At 41.8% G+C, this 24,750-nt stretch overlaps 1 protein-coding gene across 4 annotated transcripts; it reads left to right on the top strand.

The window, feature by feature from the left end:
* The first annotated feature begins 3,816 nt into the window (after positions 1-3,816).
* Positions 3,817-24,606, top strand: LOC106659955 (protein FAM49B). Of its 4 annotated transcripts, none has more exons than XM_014382745.2 (5): positions 3,817-3,999; positions 21,417-21,686; positions 21,784-22,370; positions 22,457-22,536; positions 22,625-24,606. In XM_014382745.2, the coding sequence occupies exons 2-5, from the start codon at positions 21,602-21,604 to the stop codon at positions 22,887-22,889; spliced, it is 1,017 nt and encodes a 338-aa protein (XP_014238231.1). In that variant the 5' UTR covers positions 3,817-3,999; positions 21,417-21,601; the 3' UTR covers positions 22,890-24,606. The 4 variants fall into 4 exon arrangements, with proteins under 4 accessions (XP_014238231.1, XP_014238233.1, XP_014238230.1 ...); XM_014382747.2 differs by lacking the exon at positions 3,817-3,999 and adding an exon at positions 4,030-4,367; XM_014382744.2 differs by lacking the exon at positions 3,817-3,999 and adding an exon at positions 18,674-19,003.
* The last annotated feature ends 144 nt before the right edge of the window (positions 24,607-24,750 follow it).

Here is a 24,750-nt window from a genome sequence, read left to right as displayed (position 1 = left end):
ATCTGACTTGATAGTCGTCGAGCGTCTCGAAAAAAGAAAGATTTGAATTGAATGGAGGTATCGCTGTGGTGCTCGTAAAATTTTTTGCTAAGCGCGAATTGACCGAGAAGACGGTGAATATTGATATATGGTTACTCATTGACCCGAGTATTGGAAGAAAGTATACTAATTAGTAGTAGGTGAAATCTGAAAACACCATATTGAAGTTGAACGCAGGTGGAATATGATATTTGATATTAGATAGGACTCAATCATTTTGTATTGTCAATAAGCATCTATATAATATTTACAATTGTCAGTCATCATTTCTTCTTACATTCATCGCGAGCAAAATCTTTCCGATCTTCGCATACACTGTGCTTTGATGTACGAGCGAATTCGATTCTTCTTCGCAATTTTACTCATGCATAATATTTCTAACCTTTGTGGATTGTCTTCAGATGGGCGAGCAAATTCCAATTATGCCCAAATTTCTTCTTGCATTTATCACATTCGTAATCTTTTCGACCCTCGTGGACTGCTTTTCGATGTTTTCTCAAATTGCTTTGATCCCCAAATTTTTTCCCACAAATGTCGCATGCAAAATCTTTGCGGCATTCGTGTACTATCTTTTGATGATAGAGCAAATGTGGTTTTTGTCCGAATTTCTTTTCGCACTTGTCGCATGGATAATCTTTGCGACCTTCGTGTACTATTTTTTGGTGGATAAGCAAAGTCTGCTTGTGTACAAATTTCTTCTCGCACTTGTGGCATGCAAAATCTTTGCGACTTTCGTGCACTGTTTTTTGGTGTTTAATCAAATTACTTTGAATCCCAAATTTTTTCTCGCACTTGTCGCATGGGTAATCTTTGCGACCGTCGTGGACTGCTGTTATGTGCATGAGCAAATTCCATTTATTTCCAAATTTCTTCTTGCATTTATCACAAGCGTAATCTTTTCGACCCTCGTGGACTGTTTTTTGATGTTGTCTCAAATGGCTTTGATCTCCAAATTTCTTCTCACAAAGGTCGCATGCAAAATCTTTGCGACCGTCGTGTACTGTCTTTATGTGAAAGAGCAAATATCGTTTATTTCCAAATCTCTTGGCGCACTTTTCACATAAGTAATCTTTTAAGATATCGTGGAATATTTTTTTATGCTTTAGTAAAGTTGATTTATTTTCAAATTTTTTCTCGCACTTGTTGCATGCGTAGTCTTTGCCACTTTTATGTGTTTTTTGATGCGTAACCAAACTCGATTTTTTCACAAATTTTTTCTTGCACTGGTCGCATGCAAAATCTTTGCGGCTTTTGTGTTCTGATAATTGGTGTCTTCTCAAATGACTTCGAAACTCAAATTTTTTCTCGCACTTGTCGCACGCGTAATTTTTCCGATCATTGTGGGTTGTGTCTCGGTGTGTTATCACGTTTGATTCTAGTGTAAATGCCTCCTGACAAATGTCACCAACGTTTTGTTTGTCGTCTGAAACAACAATGTCGTGTTTGCTCGAATTATTTTCCGAGACAACTTCTTTGATTTTCTCCTCGCTTTTATTCATGTTGGTATCTAAATTAAACGATGTATCTTTCTATACAGTGTTAAGAAAATTTAAATGAGTAAAATATATCTTCTGGTATTATGGCTTGTTTCATTGAGGTATACCAAATTCAAACTAATTTCGTTTCACTTTAAACATGATCAGTGTTTCGAGGAATAATGTAAAAATTGTTTGTAATCATAATGTTTACAATTAAGTTACCGATTTATTTGTTCATTCATTATCTTCGCAACATTTGAAACAATTTAAAGATCAAGCTTAACGAAAATGTTTTTCGAAGAATTTTTAGACCTTCTAAAAACTACGTACTTCTAAAAAATTCCCTCGTGACATGGAGCAACGTTATAAAAAATGTTAAAATTCATTCCGTAATTTGCTGCCTCCCACGGCATGTCGATATTTGCGTGCTGCTTAAACCTTCACCGCGTCTGCGGCGTTGTTAAATGAGGTAGATTTTCCTCGACATTCAAACCAATAAATTCACCGTGTACGTCACCGTGTAGCGATTGCCGAACTTGTTTAGATAAAAAAAAAGAAATCATTTACGAACTCCTATCCCGAAAAACGCTCGCCACGATCGCGAACTTTCAATTTTTGTATACGTATATAATAGCGGCGCATCCCGATCGTTAATTGTTGCAGATCGACAGCGACGCAACTTGCTCTACTGCATTTTGCATTCGGCTCACGCCAGGTGTCTGCTATCTCGTGTATATCGTGCGCGTATTACGTCGCACGAGCTCGAGCTCATAATCATAAAGTTCCTTGAAATTTGCGATATATATGTATTTATTTATTATACGATCGTTGATTCATCGACACGCGCGCGACTATACGTATACGACGACGACGACGACGACGATATTGTAAGACAAATGAGCTGTCACAACAACATATTCTAAAATCGATTCATTTTTCTCTTCGTTTTAGTCGTTAATTCGAAATCGACGCGTCATATACGACACTCAAATTCAATATATCAAAGTCTTTTGCACCAGCTCAAAATTATCAACAAAAAAAAAATACGCACCTCGCGTCTCGCACGCATTACACACGCGTAGCAGCGCGTCGTTGCTTCGAAGCATGTGTCGAGCGCTTCAACTGCCAAAGTAAGGAAACGGAGGGGAGAGGGGGGGTAGAGACGCGCTACTCGCTACACAAGGTGTAGATAAATGTATCAGCTGACTCGTAGCGCCGCGACTAGTCGACTCTGCGCAACGCGACTGCGCGCGGCCTCGCTCTCTGCTCCGTACTCCACACAGTCCAGCGTTGTGGAAAGGTTGCTGCAACATGTCCGCCGCTGGCAGCGTCGTCTGCCACACGGGGGCGCGTTGTAATTTCTTTATCGACCAACTCGCTGCTGCCAACTTATGAGCTACGCGGCAATTCAATTTGATGCCGGGATGTGTAAAAACTGCCTGCTTTCGCTGACAACACAGCGGAAAGAAGAAAATAAAATAATTAAAAATAATTAACAGTGTATTCATTTATTTTCTCATAGAACAACAAAACATAAGCATCTATAGCTATAAATGTAATAAATTCTTCAAAGTCTATGACTTTGAAGACATCGTCTTTAATATGATATCATACCTCTTTTGTTTTACATGGGCTGCATTTACATTTCCCCGTATAAAATACCAATATTTCAAAAAAGTTTTCTGATGAGTATGTGTTTAAAAACCATACGATCTGGCTGACGTGCAAAGTTGTACGGCAGCCCATATATATTTTTCTTAATTTCTCTTGTTCGGACCTGTAACAAAGAACACCGGACCGAGTTTGATTTTGCAAAAGCGAGAAACGTAAACATAGCGAATCATGGTCTCTGCATATGCTAGCGTGTTGGTATTTTTTTTATGACCACCTATGTTATACACACAAGCAGCCCTCATTGCGCTTTGTTAACGTTTTTTCGCTCTTGCAGAATTGAACTCGAAGCAACGAGCTATTTTACGCGCGATTTTTTTATTGCTCATTTGTTTCCTACCAGCCCATAACGAGTAGTGTTTGCGTAGTAGTGAAATTAATACACTGTTATTTATTTTTAGTTACTTAATTTTCCTCTTTCCCACTTTGTTGTCAGCGTAGGAACATGTTTTTACACGTCCCGGCATCAAATTGAATTGTCGCGTAGCTCATAAGTTGGCAGCAGCGAGTTGGTCGATAAAGAAATTACAACGCGCCCCCGTGTGGCAGACGACGCTGCCAGCGGCGGACATGTTGCAGCAACCTTTCCACAACGCTGACACAGTCAGTCTCCCTCTGGACGCGAACGGAGTCGTATACATATACGGTGAAACGTGCATCGGTGTGTATTTCGTCGCTTTTTTGTTTTCGTCGACGCTGCAGTGTGTTGTTGTTGTTGTTGCTGTATAAGTGTGTGTTCTCGCGCGCCGCTGTGTCTTTTGAAGCACTCGTCGTCGTCGTCGTCGTCGTCGTCTTCTCGCGCCCGACGCCGGTAAATAAGTTTTTGTCATAGTAGTAGTAAGTAGTAGTACGTCTTGTGTGCTGCGCGTATTATCATCGTATACATAAACAACGGTGTGAATGAACCGGAGCTTTTGAAGTCTCGTCGTCGTGCTCGGGCGCATACCTTTAGTCGCACTTACATATATAGTGTACGTCATAACAACAGCGCGAGGGTGGCCGAGAGGGAGCAGCGTATATATACGTACAATACGGAAAAGACGACGCTGTGCAAGTGCGAAAGAATAATAATAATAATAATAATAAAAACAAGTGGCTTTGAAATCATCGCGCGCTCCCTTCTCCGCGTCTTTTCCTCGACTCTTACCGCTGCTGGCTGCTACTGCATCTTTGCAGAAGGTATGCAAATATTTCTGCATCTTTGTTGTTGTTGTTTTTTTTTCTTTATCATTCTCTCGCTCGTTCGAGCGAGCTGAATTCGCGGAGAATGAAATTGAAAAAAAAAAAATTGCGTTAACGAGCGGGGACGGACGTTGCAGTACACAAACGATACATGTATATAACATGTATCGCATACCATCGCTCGTGCATGTAAAAATACGATTATATTATGTTGGTGTATATGTGTATTATATATAGATCGAGGGAACCTTGCACGCAGCAGAAAACGCGATGCCGGCAGTTGTACACACACACACACACACGCTCATTTAATACATTTACATAGATGTATACTCGCGCAACGCAGGGCACGAGTACGCGTGTATGTATAGCAGGATGTGGTTCGATGTACTATACACACACACACACACACACACACACATGGATAAGTATATACCGAGGCACGTAGTACGCGTGCTACGCAGCGATTCATCCGTCGCGCGCTTATGATGTATCACATTCAAAGCAGCGTGTATGTAATATAAACAGTGCAGTAATGTGCGCGCGGCTGAGATTTTCACGAAAAGCAGAGTGCGATAATGCGACGACGATAAAAATGATAAGGGATGACCATAGAGCGTAATTTCTTTGCCCGCGCTTCCGCAATAACCGATGTATCTTATATATGAATTTGAACAATTTCGTTATTTACTCGCGTTGCGATTTTGGCATATTTTTCCCCGTTGCGATTTGTGTATGTATCATCGAAGCGGCGATAATTATGCGAAATTTAGCGTCGCACTGAAACACACACACACATACTTTGATATCGATAAGCCGCCTGTTATTTTACTTAACTTATGTTTCTTTTTCCTTCGAAACTTTTATCAAACTTTTTTTTTTAACGGTTACTCCCGAATTTATTACCGGCGCGCGCGTGTGCGTGCTTTGTCGTCGTGCAGGCAACGAACGGTGCCTGTTTCTTTTTTTTTGCTTTTCAACTCCCTTGATTACAACGAACGCCTTATTTATGCGAGTCGTTTCGGAACGACGTACAAGAAAAAAAAATAATGATAAAAGTATTAAGATCGTGAAAGAAAAGAAAAGCTATGTGTCGTTGCCGCTGTTGCTGCTGCTGCTGTTGACGTTTGACGCGTACGTTCACAAAAAAAAGTGCTATCACTTATCGTCGCCGGGAAGCTTAATTGTATATTTATAAAGCCTTTATTGACTCGAGCTCGAGCTGTCCGCATGTGTATGTGTGTTTCTTTTCACTCCATCAATGAAGAGAGACGCGTGTTATACTTTTGCATACACAATTCGTGTATACGATATACGTACTCTTTCTCGCATTGTTTTCTGCTTATGTACGGTGTACGTTTGTGCGCGTGGGTGTCAGGAAACGAGATAATTCATATTATATTTTTTACCTATTACGTTACGTCGGATGCACGTCGCGGAGTTATCTCCGAGAATCGATCGGATCCGAGTCGTCTCTTATCGATACCGGCCCGAGTCAATTTTCGTGAATATTATATATTGTACAGCGACAATATTGACATTTCCTCGTGTCGTCGCCGCCAAGCGTTTTTACGAACGGGAACGTCATTCGGCACGAAATTCGTATATAATGTATAATACTTTAGTACACATAATCCGTTGTGCGCATATATTAGAGTGAATATAGACGCTTTGCTTTGACTTTTTTTCTCTCTCTCTCTCTCTCTCGCTTACAGCGCATTATTTATCGCCCGAAGAGTTTTAAAAACTCGATTCTTTCGAGATCTGTGTGTGTAGTATTGCCGCGAAGCAGTCGTTCTTTTTTTTTCTCGACGATTATACACGATAATGTACAAGTAGTTTTTCAAGGATCATACTTGAGGCATTAGTAAGTCTCGACCGCGCGAAATATGCGAAGCACAATATACGTACATACACACACACACACACACAACGAGAGTTAGTTTAACTGTTATATAGATACTACTCATTGTCGTATTACACACATATAGCGCGCGCTCGTTCCACATTATAGCCGCGGCGTTGAATCATCTCAAACTCGGATTATCGTAGCATATATATTTTGCAGCGGAGCTCGTGTATACATACGATATACAAATATCGTTATTATTATTGTTGTTATTATTACTCGCTAATCGCGAGGAAAAAAAACGAGGAAAAAACGTGCTCGCGCGCGTTATTTCGCCATTTCTGTAATGATTGTTCGAATTAATTTCGACGGAAAAATTGCCTCGGATGCAGCGCGGCATAGACGCGTGTTTTTGTTGTTGTTGCTGTTTCAGTTTTTTTTTTCTTATTCTCCGACAATTGGTGCGTTGAAAAATCTAGTTTACGCGTGATAACGATATGTAGGAGCAACAACAACAACAACAACAAACAATTACATTTAATTTCGTTTCGTTTACAACGGCGTGCACACACGCGGTATGCGTGCGCGCGTTACATTATTATATACCCATGATACACGTATATATACGAAAAATTAGTAGACTGAGAAGATGAAAGGTGTATCATAGACAATATAGCGCACGCAGCAGTGGCGTATTTCCAACAATTAACGGCGCGTCGTTTCTTATTATAAGTTTCTCGGGCGCGAGCGAGCGAGCGATTATAAATTAAAAACATTTATGTAGTTGGGAAAATTAAGCCATGTGCATTATATGTATTACGAAGATTTGAAACGAGCGGTGCGCGCGAGGGTGGTGGGAGGGAAAGCGCGGCCTCCTCTGCACACATGCACGCGCGCAGACACTCAGAAGTGCACTCGTAAATGTAATTCGCGATAAAAGTATAATTTTTCCTCGCGAGAATTAAAACTTTCGTAAATATATAATAAGTATATATGTGATGATCATACGTCTGGCCTGGAGAGCTGTGTACATGTGTGTGTATATGCGTTCCAAGCCGATGCTCGTTGCACGGCGATTTCCTTGTAAAACAGCTCGTGAGCGCGCGCGCGTGATTCACGGTATTAGACTTTTCTGCGTGCCGAACGCATCTTCTGTACTTTATCGAACGACCTCGCGAATTTTCGTTTTGTGAATTCGTAATATTATTAATATATTATATGTACGACTGTTGTAATAAAGCCACGAGAGATAGAGAGAACTCTCCGGTCTGTCCGAAAAACGAGTTTTTCAAGATTTGGGTGAAAAACGTCGCTCGAGAGAGTAACTCTTCTTGCGTGTTCGCCTTCTTCTTCTCCTTTTTTTTTTTTTTTTTGAATGCAAGTGTGTGTGTGTCGGTTAAAAAGTCCCTCTCGCTGTCATCGGCAAAAAACCGCAAACTTGACGCCCAAAAGCGAAGCAAAGCAAAAAAAAAACACGGCGCTTACGTATCATCGTCGGCGCAGCTCGGCCTTATAAATGTTCGCAGTGTATATAAGCGTCAGTAATCGGATGCTGCTGCGCAGAGGGATAGTTTTCTGACCGTGACACAATTGACGGAGTAAAGAGGAAAAATAAACTGCACACACTGACGAAAAAAAAAAGGGAACGCGTGCGTCCGTGTGTACTCGAGAAAATTGTGGGTTTCGGTGACACTGCGCGACACACACACATGGACACACGACTATTAAGGCGATCTTTTGGGTTCACAGTACACATGTGTGTGTAAATGGCATACATAACGCATCGGACAATTTCGTGCATGGATAGAGTAGTAGTAGTAGTTTGACACGCGTCAATTGTTTCGCTAATTAAAATTCACCTCGGTCACATTTTAATGTACACACACGCGTGTCGACTGGTGCTCGTTAAAAGGTCCAAGTTCGATGATTCTTTTTTTTTCGTCTTCTGTAACCAGTTCAACGACCTTAATTTCTATTTCTCGTAGTTAAATGGTGAAATTTAGAAGGATGTTACCATTGCCAAATCTTATACGATGTATAATGTATGTGTATATCTCTAACACATAATTAATAGGTAAATTAAATTAAAATACTCAACGATCAAAGCCGCTGCACTCGTGGCTGCAGCGATTACGTACATCATCGACCTCTCACCAAGATACATAGAGGGCTGAATTATTTTTACGCATTGCGAGTGCGAAAAAAAAAACGAAGCCCACTGCACAGCGGTGAGAAACGAGAAAGACACCCACACGCAGCACACGCTATTGCGATCGCCATATAGGCTCCCCTACTTGTGAGAACAACGTGTCGATGCGTGGGTCCCTGTGTATTAAAACAAAGGCACCACAGCGTATATAAGAGCTTAAAAAGTTAAGGCTCGCACACTGTGTGTTATAGACGCTGATGTACAGACCCACATTATGTAAGCATGTTTTCGATTGTAAGAATAGCTTGACTGGATGTCTCTCTCACTGATTGATTTTCAGTTTTTTTTAATTTTATTATTATAATAAAATTGATTATAAATTTTGTGCATTTCACGGTTTCATCATTGTTTGTTGTTTGTATTTTCTGCGTCTGATCGGTGAAAAATACACAACCACAATCATACACACATACAGTCACTACGCATGTGAAACCGGTACGAAACCGCACGATAACGAGCTCGCTCCTCGCTCTCCAACTCGGGGGAGGCCAAACGTTATAATATTATAGTCTGCATCTCGAGTCAAACTCGCAGCGGCAAACCGAGAGAGCGAAAAAATATATATATCCCGAAGAGATAGAAATATTGAATTCAGAAGCTTCGCCTCTCGTCGTCGTCGTCGTGCCCGAGACATATGCCTCGTATCGGCCTCGGGGCATTTCTCTTCCCCCGATTCTTCTTCCCCGCTGCTTTTGCCACCGACTGCGTTTTTTGGCTTGCATTCGTATTTCGACGCGAAATACAAAATACAAAATATACAAAAAAATTAGAAAAAAAATATCGTAAAAAGTATATACACAGGATATCGCACGCGGTGTTTTATATAGTGCTCGGCCTTTATTTTACGAAATGTCTCGGTCGCGCTATGCACTTTATATACACACACGCACACAGACGGACACAACCGGAAATTCGATGGGATGCGCGCGGTATATACCACGTGTTTCGTTCTTTTCACATTATTATTTCTCTCTCTCTCTCTCTCGCGTTGCATATACATACTCTACACATTGCACATGGTGAATTTGCTACGTGCTCATATACATACGCGTATGATTACGCGCGGCACGGATGATATCGCCCATGTGTGTGTGTGTGTGTGATGTATCCTTATATATACCGCCGCGCACACACACGCAAACGCCAAGGATGTGCATTTTACTATGGGCTCTGCGCTGCAAAAAAAAAGGAGTATCAAGGCGGATGTGTCGTAGCTGCTGCTGTTGCTATATATATACTGCTCGTTGTGTATTATACTTCAACGTTGCAGTATTACTTAGACGCTCGCGATCGATTTTTGTCCCTGGTAGAAACGATCGATATTGGTAATGGCCTACGTCCAAAAAAATACCATTCGAATTCGAATGCTTCAAAATACATAATCATTAATTGGTAAGAACATTTTAAATGTCTCGAAAATGATAATTTAATTGTTTCAAAAAATTTAGACCGGTTTTCAAAACCTCTTCAACTGCGACAATACCGCTTTGAGGCTCCACCACTAGATGGCGAGTATCTTAATTCTGTCAATCTACAAGTGCCAAAGTAAAAATAATTGTATAAGTCCAATCATGGCTCTGAATAATTTTAAATACAAGCCTATGTCATTTTCAACCGTTGACTTTACCAAAAAAATATCAGTTTACACAAGTATAACTACAAGTTGACGAATATTTTACGAATACTTTACGTATACGATTATTTTGGCCAATTACACCGAGTGGCATTATAAATCAATTCGTCTTCGCGGCTCGGCCGCAGCTCTCGAACACAGCGTCACCGATCGTTTCAAAATTCATGCAATATGACATTTTCAGCGTCGACAAACTATATGGTGCGCTGCGGGTATATGTAACGCGGTGCACAGATAAGCTCGATATCTCTGACCAATCCATGCCGTTCGCACTATATATGGCTCGGTGGCGGTCCGAGAGAGGCTATACGCGCACACACAGCACTATATATGTGTGTACGTGCTATCTGCATTTTTACACTTTTCACTTCGTGATTTATCATCGTCCGACTTTGTGCGTGCGTGTGTTTTGTCGCCGCGAGTATTTATATATAAACCCGACGCTCATCGGTGCGCATAAGTACGAAATAGAATGTATTAATTGCCGATATAGAAGTCTAGGAGATGCAACCAAGCACAGGCACGAACCAAACGACAAACGATTCAACCGCAGAAAAGTTTATTCGATAAATAAAGAAGTAATCGGCGCTCGAATATCCGCGCAGATAGCGATTGCGGAATCCCATCCAGTGCTCCACATCATTCACGATTTGTCTCTCTAACGTATTATACAGTGATCTCGCGCGGGGCAGTTGTAATATACAATACGATACATTGAGCCCACAGGACGATCGGGGTCGTCAATAATTTCCCGGTATATAATAACGCTCTCTCTCTATGCGCGCGTGTTCATTATAGGCAACTAGACGATCGTGTCAACATGTCGCGCGTATATAATAATGGCACGAACTATGTGCGATGTGTTGCTTATTATATTTATCGAGAACGAGACATTTTTAGTCAGCCGGTGCTATGATACATAAAATATATATTTCTCATTGCGCCACATGTGCGCGCTCGTATAATCTCGGGCTCATTTGTGAATGGGACGCTTGCATGTGTGTGTAACATGTATACGCGGCCCACGCCCCCTTATATGCAGTAAGTTACACGTATGCGTGTTATTACGCCTTCTTCGAAGTGCATAAATTTTCAACTTTCGTCGTTCGTTCTAATACAGCCCGGGTATGGCGGGACACGTTATAGTCTCGTGTGTAAAATATATAAGCTACACAAGAAATCGGTGTAGGTGCACACACGCACATGAGCACGTGTTACGGGGCACGTTTCACACTCGCGCACCGACCCATGCGGATAATCGATATTTATGCCTGCGTTGCGTGTGCGTCTCATGAGCGAAAGAGAGAAATAGATACCTGTACGTATATAACGACGAATTAGAATGTCGCCGTATACCGTGCCGAGCTCGCGATCGTTTTTATTTCAGGTTCTGTTCGTTCGGTTTTTTCTTTTTTTTTTCTTACCACGCGATGTATTACGCGAACCGATCATACGTGTGTGCAAGCATACGATTATGAAGCTCGTCGCTTTTAATAACGGTTTCAAATGTGGCGTTTCGCGTATAATATATACTCCACATCGAGCTCTGAGATTGGGTAATGCAGATTACATACGCTGGCTCTTTGGCTGTGTGTTGTTTTTTTTTTTTTACTCTCATTACTGCGCTGGCTTTTACCCGGAGCGATAGATAATGTATACGCTACTATATACGCTGTGTGTGTTTTTATTACAAATCGATAACACAACGAGAGAGAGAGAGAGAGAGAGAGAGACTGACATTCCGTTGGCGCATGAACGCGCGATGAGACCTACTTTTTCTTCGTGCAGTGGCACAAACACTAAGTATTATCGTTGTAACCCCGCAACGGATTTGGTTACCAACTTAGATTTCGGTTTTGGAAAAACCGCCGAGAAAGATAACGTATAAGCGACAGGGAGAGGCAGCATGAATTAGAATTAAAAAATAACCGTCGACACCGCGTGGGTACAGCGTGGTATGACGATCTCGCGCAGGCATTTGCATTTTGACAAAGCGCAACTTAGCGTAACGACATTATATTATTATTATTATTGTATATGAAAAGTCGCGTGCCTCGCGCGTTCACCGTGTGGCATTTTATTGTTCGTGTTTAGCGTATCTGTGTATATTTTATTGTATTATATCGAGTTACGCGGGTCGCAGGTACGTCATATATATATGTAGCATAGAGAAACGGTTCTGCGCTATCCGATTACTATCGTGACTTTACGTTCTTTTTGTAATGCGCAGGAGAGAAAGAGAGAGAGAGAGAGAGAGAGAGAGAGAGAGATAGCGGGTGACAGTTAGAAAAATATTAAAAAAACAACAATTGCAGTTCCAGAGAGTAAGACAATTGATGTGTACGTAATGCACATTTTATAACGTGAATTTTTAAAAAAATTTATTTGATTTAAATTGGATTATCGTTTAAATGAAATTTAAGTAACGAGTCGACCGGAAAGTAATTAAAAATTTAGTATATCAACCAATTCGATAGAAACGGCTTGAATTTAATTACAAATAATATAAATTTAATTTAAAAAATATAAGCAACTGTGTAAACATTTATTTAATTTGAATTTATTTAATTTGAATCAACAAATTCAATCGATTCAGGTCTGGTGACTCAATTATCGAGCATCCATAGACTGCAGAAGTGAAATCCTAAAGTTTTTTTTTTGGGTTAACATTTTTTTTTACTTTTTATTCAACTTTTAATTACAATTTATATTATTGTAGAAAAATGTCAGGATTAATGAGGATTAATAACCAGAATTCATTAGGTATTTGTAACTAAAATTTATCGTAATCAAAGGCGTCATATTTCATCACGAGCTTTTTCATTCTGTCAACAGATGGAGCATTGTAAACCCGCAATTGGCAAAAACATTTTTGATTTATATATATATATATTTTTTCTATATGATAGGATAAAGAAGTGCTAATTTTCTTTATCCATATATATTTCTGGCGATATTATGAATTACTTACAATGGGAGGCTTACCCTTCTCTTTTACCTCATCAAGCAATACTACTGCCTACTACTAATATTGTAATAATGTATACATCGAGCTGCGCAAGATTTTATCGTTGACTCTCGGCGTCCCTCATCGATTTTAACTCGCAGCAGCAGCATCTGCATCAGCTCTGCCGAGTAATTCACTGCCGTTTACTATATATACATGTATATTACGAGCTTGGAAGCTCTGGAAGCGCAAAAGTCAACTACCCTCCGGTGTGTCAATGTGTACGTATATGTGTGTGATTGCAATTAGTCTGGCAAATCACTCAGACTCTCATCTCTCTCTCTCTCTCTCTCTCTTGCTCCCCGCCGCTGTCTAGCTGCCGTTGCTCCCTACGTACATATATATACGCAGCACTCGAGAGTTCATATACCTACCTATAAAATAATAGTCGAACACCTCGTGCATGAGTTTATCGCGTATAAGGCATATGTACGCATGCAGCTACTTCTAATACGTCTACGTAGCTGCGAGGCAAATTTCACGCTGCGATGCTCGCTCGATTTTTTTCCTTCTCTCTCTCGAGATACAAATGCAAAAATACACGACTAATACTCGACACTTACTGTACCGACGCTGAAATTCAGCCCGCTAATTGAGCGTGAGCATTTTTTTTTTAACCCCGCACCCTCCTCTTCTCCGTCAGAACAGGGGCTTCTTTGTTTGGGGCGTCGAAGAACATTAACGACTGCTGCTGATGCTGTCACACGCATCGCTAAAAATCGAGGGGGGCGAAGGTGAGATGTATACAGTTAAATACTCTATATATTACGCAGGCCGTTTAAGTAGTGCTTTGTTCCAAGAAATCCTACAGAACAATTTTAAAATATATATGTAGTAAAACTATTGTAAGGTCGCGTGCAGTCACGGCGCAGGACAGCTCGTCGATTGGATTATATACGCGCACAATGCGTACAAATGGGAGACGAGTTCGTGCGCGCCGAGCTTTATGCGTACGGTAATTATATGCATCGTGGGTACTGGATATATACAGTGTTAAGGGGGCCGCCGGGATATATAGGATAAAAAGACTCACGCCGAACGCGGAAGTTGAGCCAAGCGTCGAGGCCCGACGGAGGAAGGAGGGACAATTGACTTTATTTTTCCGCGTTCCATCGGTACGTACACGTATATATATGTAAACACATACAGTACGGTAGAGCATGTATACTGTTTAATGATCAACATAGACGATTGATCGATTTTGCGAGTTTAATACGGATGGCGACCGCGAGATGGCTTGAAGCGTGAACGCGCGATCGAAGTGGTCGAAACATTTCTATTTGAGGTGCACCCAAAAATTATTGAAATGTAAAGAGACATAATTGGCTCGTAGATGGTACATTCTTATCGAAAATTTTATCATCTTTTTCCATTCTCTGCTGTACCTTGGATATAATTCATCAGCATCGCCATTTAGAGTCGACTTTTGACATCACGCAAGTTACATAGATGCTCGCGAGTGACACTCGAGCGACAATCGATCGAAATTAAGCCTGAGCAATTCTTCTCCGTATATTTTGTTTTTGCCTTATTTCGTCTTCGCTCCGTGAGCAACGCGCGGAAGTTGTCGTCGTCGTCGTCGTCCTCTCCTCGGCGCACATGCGTATATACGATACATCGTACACATCGTTTGTATAGTTTAGAGCCTATCGTGCGAAGGTCGTATTAAACGTGCCGCGATGTAGGTCGCTTTATTCTCCCGCGCGCTTTTTCTTTATTAATAGCCGCATTTATGGCTCGCGCGAGAGGGTGTGAAAATTCAAGCCGAAGGCGCAGCGGGTGGCAAAATTTACCGATACTATCTAGGCGCGGGCGCGCACGACAGAAGCACACATAGATACGTAATAATTCATAGTGTCGATCGATGATTGCGTGACTTTATATTTAGATCGCGCTTTATGGACTCGATCGCGATTCGAACAGTTCCCAGCTTCGATATATCATCGAGCGAGCATATGATAAAAAAAAATAATCAAACGCGATTGATTCCTCGTCGTCTTTCGACGAAATAATAATACGTGCTGTATGAAATTATTATCGAGATGCGGGCGCGTGTCGGTTATATGCATACATTAGCATATATGGTATATATCGTCAAGGCGTAATAATTATTGCGCTTCTTCTGAGTCGTCTCAGATGTTGACACATAATCTGCGCACTGCGAGCTTGCGAGAGAGAGAGAAAAAGATCGGCAAACAAAGAGAAAAGAAAGAGAAACATACCACGAGAGACAGGCGATACGCGGGTGGATGTGTGTACACACACACGAACACATATATAATCACAATGCAGCACGTGAACGTATGCGTGTGTGTATATGTGCAATAGACAGTTTATAAGGTCGATTGGATAATGGGTCAACGGAAGCCGTGGGCGCGAATATAATGGCTCGGCCCGAGCCTGCGAGCTGCCTCGGATCTTTTGAGCCGCGTCGACAATTTCGACCAAATCAATTGAGTCAGCTACTACTATACTGCCGTGGCTGCTGCTGCCGTTGGTGATGCCAACTCTTTCCTTTGTGTGTGCACACACACACGTTCGTGTAGCACAGCACCGTACATGGAGCGCGGCCGATTTCGTACCGATCGATTCCTTCTTTTCTTTTCGCTTCGATCGTTATTATCGAGCTTTTTGTATTCCGGGCGCGTGTGCATTGTGTATATAATATATATGACCGCGTTGCGTCCAAAAAAAAAAAAAAATTAAAGTGTGTGGCGTGCGCAACGGTGAACGATAATATAGTGTACGAGAAATTTACATACGTAACGCGCGCACAACTCGATCAATCGTTTCTGTACGTACGTCGCATCGGCTCGATTATCATATGCATTATATATGTATGCAAAGACCTTGAGTGGTCGTTTGCGACCGTGATTGACTCTGCGTGTATGTAGCGACGACGGTGCGAGACCATTACAGGCTGATACGATGCGAGGCTGTTTATGTAAAAAAATTTCAGGCCCATTACCATTGGATAGATTTTGTACCTCGTAAGCGTCAGTACTTACTTCGCGCGTAGCTGCTGGCTATTGATATTTTATAAATTTTAAAAAATTTTATTCACAGTTTTTAAAGAGAAATTCGTTGAAGTTTCACTTCTAACAGCCTATTCTGACCCGAATGTTTATTGGTTTTAAGTAATAAGTTTGTACAAAAGTTTGACTTAAAGACAAAGAAATTTGTTTTGTATCACAATCAAATGTAACTTATATTCTTTAGGAGATTTGTTTTGCCACTTGCGAGTTTACAATGCGCCATCTGTCGCAGGCAATGAAAAAGCTCACAATCGAGTCAAATTCGAACTTCAGACGGCGCATTGTAAACTCGCAAGTGGCAAAGCAAATCTGCTAAAGAATATAAGATGGTTTAGATGATAATTTTCACTAATCTTATTATCTAATCTTTCATCATTATTTTAAGAGAGGACATCCCAATTTCTCGATTATTCATCATCGAGCAGTCCAGAGCTCGTGAAAGAGATGAGATATAATAAAATATGCGCAAGCACAAACTCATCATATAACGTGTGTAACTGGCGGTCGTGTACGCAGCCATACGATACTCTTTACTTCTCGCTATAGCCCTCGCATCACGGGCATTCGCGTGATTGCCGCACATGCCTCGAGGCACGCGCTGATAAGCCATTAAAAGGTCCGTTTCTCTTTCGAGTTAGCCAGAGTCGAATCGAAAGAAATATATAAATATAATAATGAAATAAAAATATTATCGTACTGTATGATAAATGCCATGCGGCGGTCGTCGCGAGATCTTCCACGTGCGACATTTACGCGAGATGGATGACGATAATATACAACGATCGCGGTGCACTTTGCGAAATTGTAATTGGCAATCAACGACGACGACGACGACGCGTGATGCAGTACACGAGATAAAGATATAAATTGAGTCACGAAGCTCGGAAGCGAATTTCGGAAAATTGTATCTAGCTCTGCGTTTGTATATACCGCACGTGTTCTATCTATGTACCTTCCGACACTTCGCATCGAGTGCACACACTTGTGAGCGACGCTGTTTATCGTAATCTACATTCGAAAGAATTATAAAGGCTGTGCTCATCGAGTCTGATTGCGAAGCTTTAAAAAAAAAAATTGTCATAATCCCAATTAGCATGTAGCCGAATTTGCAAAAACATCTCTGCGTCAGGTTGATTTGTTGTTGTCATTGGGTTTTTCGGAATTTAATTTACGCGCGTGTACTTTCTAAATTTGACGTTTACGTCCGGGCGACGCGTCTAAAAGTCACTGCGTTATATCGCAAGAGGATTCCTTCGATTTTTCCCAAATCTTTTTGTCGCTCCGCAGAGAGTCGAGCGCGTAAAGCTCAAGTTCAAAATAAATCGGTATACGCAGCTTTAAGCCAGCAGCAGCAACACGGAATTTCCGCGTGTGCATCGCTTTCGAAATGTCATGCAGTCTCTCTCTCTCTCGGGGCACTGTCAAATAAATAATCCAGTTTCCGTGCATAGTAAATAGGGAACTGCTCTTACGTTTCGGATATACGCATACACGAGTATATAAGTGAAGGAAAAATAGTCGAAGGCACGAGTTATGCGGTTACTTATACTCTCTTGTATTTATATATACTCACGCGCGCGAGCCTCCGCGAGAGTTGAACGAACCCTCTGTAAGCTGGTATAATGCGCCGCGCGTGTATACATAAAAGCTTCGTCTTATGGAGTACGCGTACACATGCACACACACACACGTTTGTACATGTAAAATAGATGAATGCACAGCAGCAGCAGCAGCATCAACGAAGCCGAGAATATTTCGCCTTAATTAGAGCTATACACACGTTTATACACATACGTATGTGTGCGCTGATCTCGCGCTGTAATTTTTTCCTTCCATACCGCATCAATGTACCGACTTAATGAGTGACGATCGACGTACGTATATACGCGCGTGTAATTACGCTCGCGCGCCGAATTGAAAAACCAAACACGAGCGTAAATTAACGCACGCGAACGCCGAGACGTGCGATAAGAAAACACGACGCGAGCTTTTTCTTTTCAAGGGTTATAAAATACACGCAGGAAGCTTTTTGAAGACGATATCGCGTGGATCTTCCTAAACCTCGCAAGCTCGCACAACAGCAGTGGCACGATCTTATCCCGATTCAAAATCTCCCGGGCTTTTCCCTTTCACAATGATAAATAGATATATATCGGCAGCTCTCGGCATGCTGCTGCGCTGCTGTGGAATCGCGCGCGCGCGCGACGTCCTCGTCGTATATACTATATAGTCTTCGCAGGGGGTAGCGCATGTTACCCTCGAGCTATGTATATACGTATTTTTTCGCGCGTTGCCCCGTGTGTCTGCGCGCATTGATTTTCATCCCCACCTTCTCCCTCTGTGTGAGAGAGAGACTCCATGTATATACAGGGGAGCCCGCCATCGGGCGACGCGCGCGCACACGAGAGAGAGCGAGCTTCTCTCTATATACCCTGTCTCACTCTCGCTCGCACTCGACTTTCTCCGCTGCTGCTGCTGCTGCTTGCACACGAATGTAATAATAATAATGATAATACAAGGGGGTAGAGGATAGGATAGGATAGGAAGCAGCAGCTAGAACACGCGCGGACTGCGATCGCATCGGCTGGTGATCTCTCTCTCGCTCTCTGCTTATCATGTGCTGTGTTGGTAGTGGTGGTGCGCGTCGCGGCTGCTCCTCGTTGTTACGCGTTACGTTACATTAGTAGAGTAAAGGCCCGTATGTAATGGTTAGCGTTATCAAGCCGAAGCCGCTTCCTTTGTAATGATATATATATTTCATCGTGGTAGTGATATATAGTATAGTGCGTCGAGTCGAGCGAGAGAAAAATAATAATAGCGATTGTCGTATAGACCGCTGCGAGGATCGAGTGCCTTGACAAAAAACAGAATAACAATAACAGCTCGCAGGAACCCAAAACGTATGTACGTGTTATATTTATATAATATATGTATGATAGCATTGCGAGCTTGACGTAACTCCCAGATAGATGCAGCAGCAGCATCGCCTGTATAAACACACATACGCGCATACACATTCTCCTTGATCGATGACATTTTCCATTTAATTTTCGAGGCTCGATTAATCTTTACGTCACCGAGACTCGCACGATATTCCCAAGCCTCGTGTGCCCAGTAATAATAACGAACGAACGAACATGTAAAAGCGAACGTCGTCGACGCGTCGTCGTTGACTTTTAATAAACTGACCTTGACAATCAGGCCTGATCCATTGTGCGGAGCAGCAGCAGCAGCAGCAGCGCGATATGCGCAAAAGCACACTAGACGTCGACGCATCGCGTGAGGTAATGCGCTGCTGCTGCTGCTTCTACGTATACTGCGCTTTAAGCAGCGCGTCCCATGTTATAATAAACGTGTGTGCGGTACGACGACGCGTGTGTTGTGTATATAATATATTCTATTTGCGAAAGGGCTAGTCTAAATACGAGTGCGACACAACATCGTCGTCGTCTAGAAAATATAACGACCATCGCGTTTAAATCCAAATATTATTATACTGTACTTGTAGTGCGCGTGTGTGTGTAATCGTGGAAAAAGGTGCATTCGCACGTCGACGCACAGCAGCAACAACGACTCGCGTTGACGTGAGTCCCTGTAAGCGTTTTTATATCGCATGCATATGTACGTTTTGGTCTTTACCCAAGTTTTCGTCGTCGTCGTCATCGTCACTCTAACGTTTTAGCTTTTTTTAGTTACTTTTTCATTTTTGATCCCGCAAAAAGCTGCGGAGCACTTATGCGCGCAGCAGCTCGAGCTTGTTTTCACCCCCCTCGACGACGACGACTGTTGCAGCAGCAGCAGCAGCAGCAACGCGTCTCTCATTCGCGCGTTTAGCGCTCTCTCTATTCATCTAGTCCGTGCCTTAAGCACGTATACACGAGCGAGTTTTGCAACGCTACGATGCTCGTACATCATCATACGCGTGCGTTAATGTACATTTCGTAGTAGAAAGAAAAAAAAAGAGTAGAGTAAAGGGGGATTGAAAACGCGAGCGTTTTTTTGTCCGCGGACGCGCGGATGTATAAAGCTCGTTTTCGTCGCTTTATGTCTCCGTGAAATCTCCGAAACAAGCAGCAGCAAGCGAGATTAATCGAGTTCCTCTAACGAATATTCAATTTCCACGTTGCGATTAATTATCGATCCCATCCTAGCGTGTGTCTTATCGCGTATAAATAGCCCCGGACGCGCGCCGTTAGTCCTTTCTGTTTGTACAGTGTATGTAAAGGACCTTCGATGCTTCCGATCTCGCTGTACAACTAGGAGCTTTGCCTGTATACGATATATAGCCAAGCATATCGCGCCTTTCCCCGGCGACTCTCCGCTTAGATATATCTATATGTATAGTATGTATCGAGGAGCATTGTTGTGCACGCTCGCGAGCTTGCGGCGAGCTTTATAACGATGATGCATCGATGCCGCTCTGCAAAGGCGCGAATTAAAATCGAAGGTGATCGTCGATCGAGTCTTGGGAATTAAATTATTTTTGTGTACTCGATTTTGAGAGGATCTTAAGTTTCGATAACTAGCGATTACACTCATGAAACGAGGATTATTATTCAATCTTCTCTCACTCTATTCTACGCTCGAACGAATTCTGATATATTGTATATCGACTTATCGCTTTCTTATCGCACATATATATATCTTTTGTGCCAATGCATCGTTGTACGTCGTTGTGCAACGGAGAAAAATTTCGTAACGTACCCGATATCGCAATGTCCAATTTTTCTTTTTCTCGTGTAAAAGTCATCCAGTATTGCATCGAACGATATCAATGTACAAACATACGTGTACCTATATCGCGGAATCGTTTTCATTTTTCCATTCTAGCAGTAAATGTATATATTGCAATTATAACTCGACGGACTGTGCTGCGTCGCGTTCGATTGCTTCCCGTGTGTCCATACTACTCTATATAGGAAAGTTCGCAAGTACACAGAGGCACGAGTTTATTATATACATCGTATAGTATACAGGCTCGTTTGTCCGTGTCTCCTTTTTATTTTAAAGCCCAGCCGCGTATGACGAGGAAACAGAGAGGAACGAGAGAGAGGACAAAAAGCCCGCGCCAGACGATTGAATTTTTCATCAGGGCTTCGCTCTTTCTTCTCTCTTGTATTACACCGCCTATGGCACTCTATATATACCACTATATTACGGTGTGTGTGTACGGCGATAGAGGGAAAAGCGCGGTGGGAGTGCCATTAAAGACAATTTTATCACAGCGTCGGCATCGGCGTTAAATTTCGTCATGCATCGATCGATCGTTAATTAATTTATTATATATAAACGTCTCTTTTTTTTCTGTCACAGATGACGCAGTATCGCTGAAAAACACACGTATACACGGGAGAGAGGACATCGTCGTCGTCGTTGTCACACGCCGATATATAAGAATCAATCGTCAACACAACACGATCGTAAACAGTATCAAAGTGTGCCGCGCGTACAACGTCGATATATAGTATACCAATTACATATAGTCCACGAGCACGAAAATGGGTAAGCTTCTGAGTCTTCTTGCTCGCGACGAGACGACCTGCTGCACGCCGGCCAAGTACGACGTCTTCTTGGACTTTGAGAGTGAGTTTGATTCTCTTCTGTTTTTTTTTTGTCCGCCTCTATTCTTCAGCACGATCGAAACTCGATTAATCTCTATTTCTCCTTGTTACATATATAGATGCCCAACCATCGGACATCGAGCGCGACACCTTCGAGGCGGTCCAGCGCGTCCTCAAGGACTCCGAGTCCATACTCCAGGAGATACAGTGCTACAAGGGCGCCGGCAAGGAGATACGCGAGGCGATCTCCGCCCCGACCGAAGAGTGCCAACGCCGAGCCTATCTCACCGTGGCGCCGCTCGTCGCCAAGCTCAAACGCTTCTACGAGTTCTCGCTCGAGCTCGAGCGCGTCGTGCCCAAGATACTCGGCCAGCTCTGCTCGGGCAATCTGTCGCCCACCCAGCACTTGGAGACCCAGCAGGCGCTGGTCAAACAGCTGGCCGAGATCCTCGAGTTCGTGCTGAAATTCGACGAGTTCAAGATGAAGACGCCGGCGATACAGAACGATTTTAGCTACTACAGGCGCACCCTGAACCGGGCCTCGCTCATCAGCAGCAATGGCACGAGCAAGGACAACAACGCCGCGTCCGACGAGAAGGATCTCGTGGTGGGCAACGAGCTCGCCAACAGGATGTCGCTGTTCTACGCGCACGCCACGCCGATGCTGCGCGTCTTGAGCAACGCCACCATATCGTTTCTCATGGACGTGAGTTCAGCTCGATTATTATTTTTATTTCGGTTGGATGGTGAATAATATAATTTTGACGTTATCTTTTTTTTCTTTGCGTACAGAATCAAGAGCTTCCACGAGAAAATATCACAGAGACGTTGGGCACGATGGCCAAAGTATGCCTGAGGATGCTCGAAAATCCGTAAGCCAATAAACACAATCCTCGTAAACTAGTTCACCAATGCTATATAGGCTCACTCTTACACGTATATGTATATGTACTTTCGCAGAAATCTTCTGGCGCAGTTCCAGCGCGAGGAGACTCAGCTCTTCGTGCTGAGGGTAATGGTCGGTCTGGTCATACTGTACGATCACGTGCATCCCCAGGGTGCCTTCGTCAAGGGCTCCAACGTCGACGTCAAGGGCTGCGTCAAGCTACTGAAGGATCAGCCGCCGTGCAAGAGCGAGGGTCTGCTCAATGCGCTGCGCTACACGACCAAGCACCTGAACGAGGAGAACACGCCCAAGAACATCAAGAATCTGCTCGCCGCATGATTGCCGAAAGCCCGAGCGGGCTGCTGCATACGCAGCTAAGAGCAGTGATGAGGTCCCTCTCTCGTTTTTTGTGTCTCGCGCGGCGGGTGGAGAATGACGAAAAAAAATCCGTGTATTTTTCTGGGTGTGCGTGCATGTGTGTGTAAAGAATAATAATCGTGTGTGCCAGTGAAAGATCGCGCGAGACCGATGGAGGGACGTTTCGATGTTTTTTTTTCTGTATAAGTGGAGAGATGCTGAAGTAACCATGACAAAACCTAAGTCTTAATTATTGCGTTATATATAAAAATTGTAACGATTACACCCCCTCTCTTTTTCAACGTAGTCAATTTTTAAAAATTAATGATATAATGCACGCTATTATGCATGAACCCCCTCAACCAAGACTTTGCACACGAGTTTATATGTAATATGCGTTGTGTAAAATACCGATTGTACCAATTATAAATTATTCGATATGTCTTTTATCGTTAAAAAAAGAAGAAAAAAAATATGGTATTCTCACGATACGCGAGTAAGTTGCGTGACTCTTGTATTCAATTTTTATATCGTACATTGTAAAATGTTAACTTTAACGATCTTTTTGCAAGTTTCGATGTTAGTGAGCATACGTTTTAAGCGTTTTTTATTGAAAAAAAGATAATGATGAACTTTTCTAAGGACAAGACACACCGTTACGTGCGCATTCCCCTTTTTTAATTTTTTGATTGAAAACCTCAGTGCCGAAAAATTTTTAAAGGTCTACTAATTGGAGCTTTTTCTAAAAAAAAAAAACACTTCGTCGTCTTTAAAAGCACAAATTTGTAATTCAAAATTGTACCGAGTGATTTTTATCCAACTTCGTCGCTTCGACGATTTTTTTAAACCCTTTCAACTGCCTATATATAAAAATATCATAGACTGAAAGTCATAATCAGCATTGTAATTAATTATCATTTGGTCTTCGAGTTTTAAAGCATGTACAGTAGTGATATTTAAGTATAACGTAGATGCGACTCTTAGAGCCGTTTTACATAATCTACCTGTTTTATCATAATACACGTAGTCATATCGAGGAATCGCCGAGTATTACAGTATGAAGTGAATAAAATATTTCTATTATTATTCATCAACGACATCTTGATGTTACTTTTTTTTAATTGTATCTCGAGGTGTCTCGAGAAAAATTGTAATATTTTAAAAGAGTGCAAGGTTTTTAGATACACATTGTTTTTTGTTACTTAGCTCAGTAAGTGATCATATTTAAAATATGTAGTTTTGATAATTATTAACAGTATAGAAAAGAAAATATAACTTCATAAAGTAACACGTCAAATTACATCTTTTGATTTCGTCTAATTAATAGCGTTTAAGTGTAATATTGTGACGTAAAACGACAAAAAATTATAATAATACAACGTACACGATTGCGAGAAAAAAAAATAATGCAGAAAACCAAAGAGCTGCAGTGGGAGAAATTATTTCACAATATATAAATATAATCCTGTACATTTTGTAGAATTCAAAAACAAATTTATCTATAAATTATATTACTGTATCGTGTAATCTAGCTTTAAGGATGTTTTAACGATGATGTATAACTGCATTGTTGCTATACGAATTTGAACAAAAAAATTTTTTTAAACCTTCATACTCGGGTAAAGCACCAGAAATACTCGTATGTTTACATTTTTTAACGTTTGAATAAAATTTTTGTAAGCTTATGAAAGTCGAAGAACGAGAACGTTTTTTATTTCATTTCTCAAATATTAGTTGTTAAAAAAACATAACTTTTCAATCGCAACTTGGTGAATTGTCAGTTAACTGGTGCGTTTACCCCATGTTGTGATACAAAAAAAAAATGAGAAAGATACTGTACAGT

This window comes from Trichogramma pretiosum, unplaced genomic scaffold (genome assembly GCF_000599845.2).
Source record: "Trichogramma pretiosum strain Unisexual culture from Peru unplaced genomic scaffold, Tpre_2.0 scaffold21, whole genome shotgun sequence".
In the NCBI taxonomy this organism is placed as follows: Eukaryota; Metazoa; Arthropoda; class Insecta; order Hymenoptera; family Trichogrammatidae; genus Trichogramma; species Trichogramma pretiosum.
This window is presented reverse-complemented; position numbering and strand designations above follow the sequence as displayed.

Coding starts and splice junctions, on each gene's coding strand:
- LOC106659955 (XM_014382745.2), top strand. CDS start 21,602: ATGGGTAAGCTTCTGAGTCTTCTTGCTCGCGACGAGACGACCTGCTGC. Junction 21,687..21,783: donor CGTCTTCTTGGACTTTGAGA/GTGAGTTTGATT, acceptor TTACATATATAG/ATGCCCAACCATCGGACATC. Junction 22,537..22,624: donor CTGAGGATGCTCGAAAATCC/GTAAGCCAATAA, acceptor GTACTTTCGCAG/AAATCTTCTGGCGCAGTTCC.